At 35.7% G+C, this 13,751-nt stretch overlaps 1 protein-coding gene across 1 annotated transcript; it reads right to left on the reverse strand.

The window, feature by feature from the left end:
• Window positions 1-204: 204 nt before the first annotated feature.
• On the reverse strand, window positions 205-4,789 carry LYZ (lysozyme). Its single transcript, XM_008575231.1, has 4 exons — window positions 4,602-4,789; window positions 3,174-3,338; window positions 1,512-1,587; window positions 205-982 (listed from the first exon to the last, which is right to left on the reverse strand). The coding sequence occupies exons 1-4, from the start codon at window positions 4,735-4,737 to the stop codon at window positions 916-918; spliced, it is 444 nt and encodes a 147-aa protein (XP_008573453.1). The 5' UTR covers window positions 4,738-4,789; the 3' UTR covers window positions 205-915.
• Window positions 4,790-13,751: the final 8,962 nt, after the last annotated feature.

Raw genomic sequence — 13,751 nt, forward strand, 5'->3', positions numbered from 1 at the left:
TTTTTTCAAATATACATATTTTTTTCCTCAGAGACACTAGATGGGTCTAAATAAAGAACTGTTTAGATGCAGGTGAAGATATAGAAGATACTGAGTGACAAATCTTTTTTTTTTTCAAATATACATATTTTTTTCCTCAGAGACACTAGATGGGTCTAAATAAAGAAAGCAAGGTAAAGAAAAAAAGGAAAGAAAGACAAGGTATGCATTGCAAAGTCTTTAATGAGAATGTATTTTTTAAGCATGCATAATTTCACACCTGTAGTTAATTAGTAATTATTTCAATACTTGCAAGCTCATCTGCCTCAGATTTAGTGCTAATGGGGGAATCTAAGCTAATAAAATTAAGGAACAGCAATTTAGTGAGGAACACACTTTATGAAAACAAAATTCTTAATTCAGGCAATCTCCATTTTTAGCCATTTGGCATTTTGCTCCTTTAAAAGTTTTATATTGCCCAAAAAAGAGTGGTTATTTTTAGTTTTGGGTGATGACTGAACGACATAAAGGCATCAGATTTCTACACGTCTGCAATTTTGCCTAAGGTCAGTTTGTTTTAAGATAGTCTTTTGTTATATTTTTATCTAATATTGAGGAGTACTCATATCATTCAAGATTAAATCTGGATTTTTTTCTGAATGTACTAGAGATGTATTTGGTAACCAAGGTTTTAGATGAATTTTTACCAGCATTAGTGCCGAATGCTACAACTGAAAAATGGTGTAAGCTTAATATCAAATAATAAACACATAGTGAACATTAAGCCTCTTCGAAGAAAGACCATATTTTGCTCTTGCTTCTGTAAAAATGTTATTTGTTTGAAGGGGAAACAATGGTAGTGTGACCTTTCACTTAACTACTAATCCCTTAGTGTGAAAATGAGATGAAATGAGCTGAAGAAAGAAAACTCCACAGTTACACTCCACATCCCCGAACATACTGAGAGACATCTTGGTTTTGACAATGATTTCTCCATGCCACCCTGTAGAGAAAGTTGAAACAAAAAGTGAAAAATTAAAACATATCTTCATTGTAATATACATACTTCAAATCCTTCAGGGGAACAAAACATTGTATCATTAAGTAAAATACATATGCAGGTATTGCTATTTATTAAGTGGAAATGTGTATACAAAATACTTCATTCCTCCCCAAAGCCCTCAGTAGAGCATAGAATGCTGAACGTAAACATTAAATTGTGTGCACTGCACAACAGCAACACGAAGTGCATTCCACATTTACTTATTCTAAAAATAGTTTCAAGATATGACAAGAAACAGAGTGCGGAGAATCCTAAAAACTCTAGAAATCCCCTAAAATAAATTGAGGAGAAAAAGAGTAAGATGCTGAATCAGTTAAAGTAGACTATTTCTTCAAGACTCTAGAATCTGAATCTTCAAGAATTGCTACTGCAATTTTCTGTTGTCAGTAGCACACTTTGAAAGTCTTCTCTCACTGTATATATCAGTAGTAGGGTAAAACAGTTTTCCCATTTAACCCTTAAAACATACCATGCTGTAATGCCTTGATCACGGACAATCTTCTTTGCACATTCTGCAGCTTTAGTGATGTCATCTTGCAGCAAAACTGAAAGGTGATAAGGAATGAAAATGACTTTCATAGACATTTCCATTTAGGTTTAGGTTTAGCCAGTCTTATTATGTTAGAATGAGCACAGAATACCAAGAAATGATTTTTCAAGAGTCCATATATCTGTGATTGTTGGAGGAAAACTTTCTCTTCATTCTGTCCCATTTGGCGTGAAATAAAGCATTCTGTTTCTCATTTATCAAAGTCATCGGAAGCTCTGGAATTATTAATTAAAATGATGGAAGGGCCTCTTTGTACTAGACACTGTAAGAAAAACATGCCTCGTAATTTTTACTCAGCAATTCTACTATTGAAAACCTATCCTAAAGAAATAATAAGAAATGCACCCAAAGATGTATGCACAATGCTGTTCATAGCAGTTTATAAGAGTGAAACATGGAAACAAACTAACCGCTTAACAGTAAGAACTGGACCAATAAATTTAGAATATTCGTACAGTAGAATTCTATTCATCCTTTAAAAATGATAGTACAGATTTGTATTTTTTGACATGGAAATAATTTTATTTGATAAGAAGCAAGTTGTAAAGCATATATGTAACACAATTTAATTTTTGTTAAAGCACACATTGCTTACATGTTTGTATGTGGGTACATATGTGCATGATATAATTTTACATTCATATACATGATTGGTATACATTCTGGAAGAATACTCATATATACCAAAAGTTATCAATAGTTATAAAGCTTTGGGTAGGAAGATCATGGGTGCTATTTTTTCTCAGTTGTATTTTCTAATTTTTATTTAATCACAACAGATTATTATATAATACAAAATATTTTTGAAAGTAAATTAACTGCATTAAAAAATGAATATTCTAAGATAAATCTTCTCTACTGGGAATTTTAACATTTAAAAATTTAACAGTATCAAGTTTGCAATATTTATGCAATATTTTATGTACTAAAGATTCTTCATGTTATTTCTATTTTTATATTTGGTAGACCAAATAAACAAATCCGTAAGTTAATTTATTAGATGTGATAGTGATTATACAGGAACTGTATTTTTTGGGGATGCAAACTAAATAATTTAGAAATGAAATGTCATAATGTTTCTAATTAACTTTAAAATCTCTCGGCAAAAAAAAAAAGATAATAATACACATTGAGGAACTATGGCAAAATGTCAGCTGTTAACTGTGTGTCAAATATATGACTGTTTATTATACTACTGTCTCTAATTTTCCTTATATTTAGAACATTCCATAATAAAAAGTAAAACAATCAAAAAAGGACCAAATTATCCCTAAACCTCCCCAAAGTAAGCAGGAAAAATGGCATTGTTCTGGACAAAGCATCAATAAGGCCATTTACAATAAGTTAACAGGTCATTCCAAAAACTTTTGTATATTAAAAAACACCAACCTTTTATGATACCAGCTCTTTGATTTCTTACTTAGGGAATTATGAGGAGGATAACAATGACTTCCCAGAAGTTGAGATGGAGTTTTTCTAGGTCCCTAATGAACCCTTCAAGCCTTTTTCATTTTTATTGACTCTGTTTTAAGTATAACAAGATGGGTCCTGTGCCATCACTCAAGTACTGTCTTGTCTTACCGTTGCAGGATATGCCACAGGAGTTAACTGCTCTTGGGGTTTTGCCATCGTTACACCAGTAGTGGCTATTGATCTGAAATATCCCATAATCAGTGCTTTGGTCTCCAGGATTGTAGTTTGTAGCTCGTGTGTTATAACTACTCTCCCATTTGGCCAAACACATCCCTGAAAAGAACTTATTTTTAGTTATAAGCAGTAACACTAAATGACTTATACTATTCTATTTAGCTAATTCTATTTTACTAATGACTTACTTTATAAATATAAAGATATATTTAACTTCTAAAATATTTTAACACTTGAGTGTTAAAAGGCCCTAAGAGAATCCTTTTGTAATGCAAATTATTTTGTAATACTAATGAAGCAAAATACATTATTTACAATATTAAAATAGCTGTTTTTTTCCATTGCTTTTACCCTTCCCCTGCTCCCATCCCTCAGGCAACATTCAGCCTAGAATAGAAAAATCAACAGAATTGTCCAGTGGTTTTTGTAAATTCATTACAGATACATAAGGCTGATGGAAAAATGCTTTTTATTAGAAGAAAATAAGGATTTTCTGAGAGAGAATTTTTCTTATAATACCTAAAAGTGAATATAGATATCAAGTTAGAATCTTGAAAATAGAAGTTATAAAATACTCTATAAGACTATTCTGATTTCATCCATCCATCCATTCATCTATTCACTCATTCATTCAAAAATAGTTATTGAGGGGAAATGTTTTAATTCAATCTGAAAAGTGCAGTGATTACATTGACAAATATGAATTATAAAGAACTTTCCCTCATGGCACATCTTGAATTGTGTAGAAGAAAATGATAAATGGTTAATCAACTACAGTGAATAAGAATAATAAAACATTTCATTCTGAGTTTCAGGGATCTAAGCTTATATAAACAGTGTCTGAAGGGAGATAGGTTCCTACTGCCCTTGTATTGAGAGTTCAACATAATTTTTAAAAACTTTACTGTTAAAAATCCCATGTCATTGTAGGGGAATTAAAAGAAAGAAAAGTATTGCATCACTCTAGGCTCTCAGAACGCAAGTTCCAAACGGGAAATAGCTGGAGTCAAGTACCAAGGACCTGGCAGAACTATGCCATGTCCTCAGACATATCTTTTATTCAGTGTACATGCACCATTGAGTCTGAGCAGCTGGTAAGCTTAGTGGTAGTAGAAGAGTACAACAGGTCCCGTTTTACTTAAAATGGTATAGAATTTTTCCCTCCCATGCCCTCATTCCTTCATGTGGTAGCTGTGATTCTAAAGGGCCAAATGATGTTTTTAACCATTGTAAGTATACAAATCTATGATCAAATAAGATATCTATTGACTCAAAGCCACTTCTTATTATTCATTCTCTCCTAGTTTCTGTTCCATATTTGGCTAACTATCTCGAAGTATGAAGGAGAGTAGACAGACTTACAGTTTGCCAGGCTGACTCCTCTGTAGCTATCCATTCCAAGTCTTTTCATAGCTTTGGCCAACTCACACCTTTCAAAGATCTTGCCCTGGACAGTGACAGAAAGAAGGAGAAGCCCCAAAAGAAGCAGAGCCTTCATGTTGACTGGGAAGCCAGACCACTAGGCTGACCAGGGTGAGATGGCCTTAGTATTTAACATCTTTTGACTTCCTTCTTCCCCTAGTGGTTTGGTGGCGCCACCCTTTGAGCTGTGTAGAAAGCAGGAACTTTATTGATTCACTGACTTTACATAGAGTTTTTTTTGTTTGAAGAGTGCTATTCTGCTATTCTAAGAATTAACCTACAGGAAAATGATGAAATAATATTGTTTAAAGACCAAGCCAGGAAGAATTGGAAAGTTTTCCAAACAGGAAATTTCTTCTATTTTATTATGAATTTGAGCAACTATAAAGAGAAAAAAACAATGACTATTTTGTGTAGCTTAAAATGAACTGTGAGTTTTGACTAACATTCATTTCATGGAATTGTTTTGTGTGCATTTACTATTTTGCACACAAAACACTTAAAGTTAATTTATATACACATTTCCACAAAACAGGTATGGCACAGGTGCCTGTCATCTTGATGGGTATATAGCATGACATCATGTTGCTCAGCCCGTTTCTAAATGTTTTTTGTTATACTTTGGCAATTTTTTTATTATTATGAAAAGAGTTCAGCTAAGTGCTATCTTTACAAATACTCATCTCAGGAGGCTGTGCACATTTTTTAAAACAATGTTACCAGAACTTAAATAAAACTGATCTCTAGATTTGCCTATGAAGACAGATTCTGAGTCACACAAAGCCTCATCACTTTGTAGTTACCCTTATTTTTCATAAAAGGCAGTTTCTTTCTGGTTGGCCTCTAAAGGTGACTAGCTTTGGCTCTAAATGACTGTTTGGGGACCCTGTCAAAAATCAAGAATAACCCCATTTTTCAGGCTAGGCCCAGTTTTGATTCTTTCATAATATGTAGTAAGGCAGATTTTTAGGACCCAAACAGAAAGAAACCAGTTAAAAAGAGTTAATGTTTTGACTCTTTTATATTCTTCCCAACTCAATGCTAAAGAACAGCTAGTAATTACCCATGGTGGTTCTGCTAATAATATTAATTTTTGTTTTCAAATGTTTGAACAGTTATGGACTTACACTTTCTTTGGGTGGAATAAGCAAATATTTGCTTCTTATCTAGGGCCAAACTGATAGCATGATATAGTGTGACTACTTGAAAGAAAAAAGGTGTTTTGACCCCCTTAATTATATTCCCTGGGGCAGAAGTTATGGGTAGTGATAACATCCACTTATAATCTTAATTCATTGGAGTGACGCTTAATGAGCAAGCTATTTAAAAATAATGCAGCCGGGGTATAAAAGCAATTTCTGGTAATTTGTATCTCATGAATATTCATAATAATAAAAAATAAAAATAAACATAAAAGTAAAGCAGCAAGTAAACCTCATTTGGGGGCAGAGGTTTTTTTTCCCCTGCAGAAATTTTGTATGCAGTGTATTTTTTGTTTGGTGTTATGTATATGTTTTATCTTTTTAGAAAAGTTGCTTATAAATCCCTGATTATTTTTTTGTATTACAATGGACAATAGTAATAATTTACTCAGCTTGTTTCCCAAGACAGAGAAAAAATAATTATGGAGAGTGTTAAGGGCTTTAGGCCTGGGAAAGGGAATTTGATCAAGGATCACTCAGACTTTTGACTATTCCCCAAACAAACCATCCTTAAAAGACAAAGATTTGCCAGAATTTAAGATATTCTAAAGAATGTGCTATAGGACCTCTATTAAAAGTGGTGGGCACACAGGTTTATCTCTGCTCTCTTCCCAAATCCCATTAAAATACCAACAAAATAAGTTTTAAAAGGTATACATCAATAAGGGAAAAGGAAAAGCATAGGAGATGATAGTAGATGAAAAATGTTAGTAAAATTTTGTAATACAGAGTGGATGAGTAGTAACTAAGGATAATGGAGAAAGCTAACACCCAAGTGCTTTCAGAAGGGGAAATCAATAAAAAGCAAGCTGATTATTGCCCTAGAACTTGGAAAAGACTAGGAAACTTTGAAGGCAGGATTGTATGGCAGTGTTATAAAATGGAAGACAGGTTGGAAGCCTATTTATGGAGCAGTTAAATCCCAGATCTTCTCCCTCAGACCAGGAAACCACATTGCTACCTCTTCCCAACTCTTTAAGAAGAAGGATGAAAGATCACTCTTGGAGAGGATGACCCAGAGAGACTCTGAACTTGGGACTCAAGGCACAGCTAAAGGCAGAGGTACAATGACATAAAGAAAACAGGGAGATTAAGTAAAAGTCTGCATTCTGAGCAGTAAGCCAGTTCCCTAGCTCTCAGCCTACCTGTACTGATGTCTTTGACATCTGGCTGCCAAAATTACCTCCCAGGCAGGAGCCAATAGAATTCCTCTCTAAGGTAAACATCTGAACAAAGAGAAAAGACCTGTAGATACTAATATCGGGGGCCTACAATGAAATATCCAATCTCGCTCAATTGCCTATGGCGAGACCCACCCAGGCTCACAGATTTTCCACTCAGCTCCTTAATGCTTAGCTCTTATATACAGTTAGCCAGGGATCACCAGATACCTGATGAAAGCCACTAATGTGATAAAGAGGTCAAAAATACATTTAAGAAGAGGAACTCAAAGGAAACAGAGGCAAAACAAAATATAAACTATAATGAATATCTCAGAGAGAAAAGAGAAAATATCACATTCATGGAATAAGCAAGAATGCTATAATAAATTATCAGAGAATAACAAAAGGAAACTTTGGTATTTAAAAAATATGACTACATTAATAATACAATTAATAGAAGAGTTATGAGATGAATTTGAGAAATATTCCCAGAAATAAAGTAAAAAGACAGAGATGAAAAACAGGAGAAAAAAGATAAGAAAATTAGAGAATAAAGAGATCAAACATCCAATTAATTTGAATTATTAAAAGGAATTACAGAGGAAAAGGAAAATACAAAATAAATTTGCTGAACTAGAGGACACAGGTTTCCAGATTGAAAGGTCCACCAAGTGCCCAGCATACTGGCATATAATAAAATCCATACCAAATCTAGTCATCATGAAATTTCAGAACACCAAGGATAAAAAAAAGTTTAAGGACAATGGTGTTCAATCTAGAATCCTACATCCAGGCAAACAATTAAGTGTGAGGGGAGAAGTCAAAAAGATATTTTCAGATATGCAAGAACCAAAAATATTTACTTCTCATGTACCCTTTCTCAGGAAACCTTTGAAGGACACATTCCATTTGAAAAAAAGAAAAGCAAATGAGAAAGAAGATGTGGAATCTAAGAAACAAGTGTCCTAACATAGGAGAGAGGTGAAGGGAATTACCAAGATGAAGGGGGAAGTGTTGCCTGACATTGACAGCTGTGCCGCAGGCCAGAGACAGCCAGTCCAGATGGCAGCAAGAAAAAGAAGGGCTCCAGGAAGGGTGGATACCACGAGGAAAACTGAACCTGGAAGTTGCCTGGAATGTCTGAACCTGTTGAAGGGAGTGTTAAAACTCTGGCTGAGATGTTGGGTAATGAGTTAATACATGAATAAGTACATGTGAGACAAAAACAAGGTAATTATTAATACCAGGAAAAACAGAAAACTTAAGAAAGGAAAAAGTCAAATTACACTATCACATTAAACTCATCTGTGTCTGTGCATGCTAGTAAGGGGGAAATAAAGGGTAGGGGAGTTGAGAGAGCGCTGACTGTTCATCTTCCGTTGTGGAAATAAATAGAAAATGTCTATGATTAAAAATCAAGAAATAATAGAATGAACATGCTCCTAAGTTATATGGCAGTAAATACTAGAAGAAACAGCTGAAGGAGTCAAAAAGGGATTACCTTTAGCACTGAGAATTAGATGAGGAAGTGTAGAGCTATTTTTCACCATCAACTTTAAATCTTATTTGACTTTTCAAAATATATGCATGTATTTTGTGATAAAAAAATTAAAATTAAAAAAATGTTATGCAAGATAAAGAAGTAAAAGGCATACACCAAAATATTGCAGTGGTTATTTATGAACACTTTTCAGAACTTTTATTTAGTTTGCTTTTTTTGGCATTTTCCAAGTTTTCTTCTGTGAGCACATATTACCTTTTTTTTGGCAGCTGGCCAGTACAGGGATTGAACCCTGGACCTTAGTGTTATCACCACCATACTCTAACCAACTGAACTAACTGGCCAGCCCTTTGCATGTATTACTTTTGCAAAATAATAAATAATTACACACACACAAAGAAAGAGAGAGAGAGAGAGAGAGAGAGAGAGAAGGTGTTTTAGGCCTTGAAGGGAACTCTGAGAGAAGCGTTCTCAAATTATTATTATTATTATTATTATTATTATTTTTAAAGATGACCAGTAAGGGGATCTCGACCCTTGGCTTGGTATTGTCAGCACCACGCTCAGCCAGTGAGCCAACCAGCCATCCCTATAAAGGATCCGAACCTGTGGCCTTGGTGTTATCAGCACCGCACTCTCCCGAGTGAACCATGGCCTGTTCTCAAATTATTTTAATTAATAGCAGCTGAAATAAGGGCGACTATTTTGAAGTCCTTATTATTCATCTGTAGGTATAAACTTTGTCATATTTGTTGAAACAGTCATATTACTTTATAATCATCTTTATCCTATGCAGTTCATCTATATCCAGATCCGTGATCCCTCAAATATCAATGGAAAGGAGTTAAATATTTTCACAGTTTCATGAGCTGCATTAAAGTGACATGTAACATATAAAAAAAGTGACCAGGGAGAATATCCCAATATAAAGCATCTTTAGTAGGATCTTTTTTTTTTGCATATTTAATTTTTTAAAAAGACTCAAAAATACTCTTACAAGTGTAACATTTATATTTCCTGAAATAAAACATAGGCTCCCATCTGGGATCTTGTTTGGGAAACTAAGTCCACTGAGGGAGGCTAAGCTGAGTAGGTAATTTTCTGAGGCCATGGGTATTGAGGACGCAAATTTGGCCAGATCTACAGTGATAATGGTAGCAGATTCCCAAGAGTGGCAGTGTCCTGCATCCCACTCCCAGTGGGGCCCAGGGCAATGGCAAGAGGTCTCTTGAACGGCATGTAGCTGCTGGGGAAATTGAACACTAATTGCCCTGCCTTGGGAAGTTAACAAAGGTTGGAAAAGGAGCCTCCTGCTTCAGAATGACCTCGTCAGCTTGGGCTATAACCACTGTATGAACATCTCAGACATGACTGTGACACACCAAAGCCTTAAAAAAAAAATTTTTTTTTTAATTAAAAAAAAAAGATTGTCATTGCCTCACCCCTCAGGGGAAGTAAGGCTTAAGAAAAATTTCATTTGATTTAGAAAAATAAAGCAAAGTGATGTTTCTTGCATCCAGGGTATAGCAGATTTATACCCACTACACTATTTGATATAGATTTGCTTGCTCTGATTAGAATGTGATTGGAAAGTGGTAAGTGAGAAGGTTCCTGGGAGACGTAGCTATGAAACTATCTTCCTGAAAATGGCTCTTTGGTTCCATGATTCAGGTTACCATTAATACTGGAGGTAATCCTAAGTGTGCAGGATTTCCGTGACTCAGACTGTTGGGACAGACCTCTCTGTCTTTATAATCTTATTTACTATAATTTATGCTACTACCATTTTGTTGTTGTTGTTCTTGCAGTCCTATTTTCTCTGTTAGTATTAAATAATTAAAATCTACTGTGTCAGTGTATAACGGACATGAAAAACTATTTAAAAAAAGACTCAGAAAGTCACTAACACAGGTAAGTCAAAATTGTTTGTATTAATAGAAGGAAGCATTGGCATGAATTTCACCAAAGGGCATAAGCAATCACTTGCCAGTGAAGCAGTGCTGCTTCCTTGAAGCCTCTGAGGGCCTTGGGAGACCACAGTTAGGGCAGCTGCCTCCCACTTATTACTCAGTTGATACTGCCCATGTGGGGTTGGCTCAGGGGTACAGAGAATCCAGTCTAATCTCTTTTGTGGCAACATGACTGCTAGGAGAATATGCAGGGGGTGGGGGAGTTGGAGGGAGGGTTGGACAACATCCAGATGCTGAAAGGTTAAGGTGAAGTTATTCCTTTTTCAACTAGTGGAGCTGCCCTTTGTCTAGCTGTGTAACATCTTTGTGAAACAGGACCAGCACCCCTAGCAGCTGCTCCCTGCAAGTCCAGCAGCCTGGCCAAGGATCAGAGTGGCTTTCTGTGGGAACATTCCCTGTCTCAGGGATATGGCTTGACCCCAATTCAAAAGTGGCATTTTGTTGACCCCTGCAGTACATGGGTTGCTAAGAAATGGTAAATAATTTGCCTAATCCTAGACCAGTGGCTTTTTTTTTTTCCTGAAGGATTTGTGATCACTTTCTTCTTTTAGTGCTCAATATCTCTATAATTTAAGCTCCTGCTCATTGCAAAATAGATCAAAGAATCTAGGTAATTTCCTTCCTGGGTGCCAGACTCCAGAAATTATCTATCTTTAATTTATGCCATAATCTTGCTGTTGTTGCCTTTTGAATCAGGTAACTGGTTAATAGTGGGAGGAAATAATGCTATTCAACATACACCAGAGGACTGGGAATAGGAATTATTTCTACTGTGGTGCCCATAGTATGCAACGATAGTCTCTAGATGAGTCACAAGTTACTGTGTTTGGAACCCATCACTCGATCACTTAGCCCAATAAATAACACTAGCCTAGTGAGATCCTGCCGTGCATTTACCTCCAGCCACAAAGGAGAACTCACTGTTTGTGGTATTTGCTGCATTCTCATTCTCGTTTCTGCTTTTACTCCTACTACCTTCTCTTTTTTTATTTTTATTTTTTGTGGTTTTTGTGGCTGTCAGTACAGGGATTAAACTTTAGACCTTGGTGTTGTCAGCACAACACTCTAACTAATTGAGTTAACCTGCCAGCCCCATGCTGTCTTTTCAATCTGCTATGTTCTTCCCCCATCTACTGAGTCTATGGAAACTCTAGTAATTCTATAAAGTTCAACTAAATGCCATCAGAATGAAATATTCTTCCCTACTTACTCTAACAGCATTTTCGGAAAGTCTCTAAACATTTAGTGGGTTCCCTATTTGTTTCTCCTACTAGGCTAGAAGGTCCTGTTACTTATGTCTCTCTCTCTCATGGCACTTACCCCTGTACTTGCACATGGTAGGCCTGTAATGATAACCACCTAGAGTAGTTATCATGGAGAATTGGAGCTACCAAGGAGATTTAAGCTATGTATATGATTTTTAACACGCATTTGTAATCATCAGAGCACAAATCCCTTAACAAGAAAGACTCAGTGTTTCATCCATCCTGAATTTATTCACTTACCAAACAAAAACTGAGCACCTACTGGACCACTCTGCTAGGTGTGGGGAATTCTAAGACAACAGAGTGAGTTTGGAAGAGATGGGTAGTCAGGGAGGAGAGGAGGCCCACCTGAGTCTTAAAGAAGTGCAAGCCATCAAGGAAACTGGAGGGGGTTGGGAAGTGTTCTAGGTAGAGGAAGCAACATGCACAAAGGCACGGAGTTGAGAGAGTAGGCCACATTTGGAGGAATCACTGAAAATAGTTTTAAAGGCAAGAACATTTCCGTAAAAGGGATATTTAAAGTTAAGCCTCTTTTAGAGGTACGTTTATACTTTAAAAACACTTTTGTAAAAGGCATCCTGGCTTTTAAGCTCTTAAACTGCTTTTAACATGCTTCTTATAGTTGTCTATGCCATGTGCTATACTCTCATACACTTAGTGGGAAATATTTGTTTGATGATGTTTATCCGGCAGCATTTAATAAGTGCTAGGAATTCAGGTTGTGGTAGGAGATAGGCAGATATTGTACTTGCCCTCATAGAATTTATAGAATAGTAAGTCATGCTGATTGAAAACGAATAATTTTAAATGTGGTGAGTACTTCAGAAAGGGAAGAAAAGTGTTTATGGGAGAAATTAACAGCAGTGATACACCTGTCTAGGAGGTTCTAGCTGAGACCTGAACGATCAGTTGTAGTTAGCCAAATGAGAGAGGTGGGGAAGTTGGGAGAGAGTGGAGCTGAGACAGCATGATCTAAAACCCAGATAAAAGAGGCAATAGGTTGGCATAGACACTGAAAGATATGCTAAGATGTCTGGTGAAAAAATGGCAAAGAGAAATGAGGTTGGAGGGGGGAGTAGGGACAGATGTAGGTGCTTAATCCAAAAGACAGTGGGATTTAGGATTTAATCCCAAAGACAGTGGGAAACTATTCATGAGTATTAAACTGGAGAGTAACAGGATCAAAAATTTTTTTTCTAATCACTTTAGAATGGCTTCAGAGAGAACTGCTAGAGAACCGACAAATAATCCAAATGGCAGGTGATGATAAACTGTGAAGACAACTGAGAGGGTTCAAGAGATATTTAGGAGGTTGAATAGTCAAAACTTGGTGATTATCAGACTATTTGGAGATAAAGGAAAAAGGAAAAGGAAATAATACTGGCTTCTGTTTATTGAATTCTTACAAAGTTCTAGTCACTAAATAAACATGACTTGTAATTCTTATGGGAGTCTTATCAGAAAGTATTATCTGCATTTTATAGATGAATAATCGGTGTCACTGAGAGGTAAATTAATTTGCACAAAGAAATATAGCCTGAGATTTGGATTCTGGTCAGTTCCATCCTCTTTTCGGTCTACCACACTACCTTGTAAAAATTGAGATGGAAAGGGAATACATTTTATTGAGATCCAGTTGTCATGCTTTGATGTACTGTAACTCCCTCATTTACCCTTGTCTTATTTCCATTCCTGATAATAGTTGTGCAAACCTATAATATACATTTATTTTAAAGGTGATAGTTTTCTCCAACAGATTGGTCTAATATTAGGTAATGCCACTGAACACTTAGAGGCTGTTTTAAAAATGAATATCCTTAGGATTGAACAACTGACAAAATAATTCTAGAGGACTTTTGATTCTTTGTGAATATTTTCACAATATGATTTTATTTCTGTTATCTTTAAGCTTTCATGGCCAAAGTAATTAGAACTTTGGCTGGATCTCACGTCCTCTTTTCACATTGTAAGTAAGTACTTTCCTTCCCA

The sequence above is a fragment of the Galeopterus variegatus genome, unplaced genomic scaffold, assembly GCF_000696425.1.
Source record: "Galeopterus variegatus unplaced genomic scaffold, G_variegatus-3.0.2 Scaffold1159, whole genome shotgun sequence".
NCBI classification, from domain to species: Eukaryota; Metazoa; Chordata; class Mammalia; order Dermoptera; family Cynocephalidae; genus Galeopterus; species Galeopterus variegatus.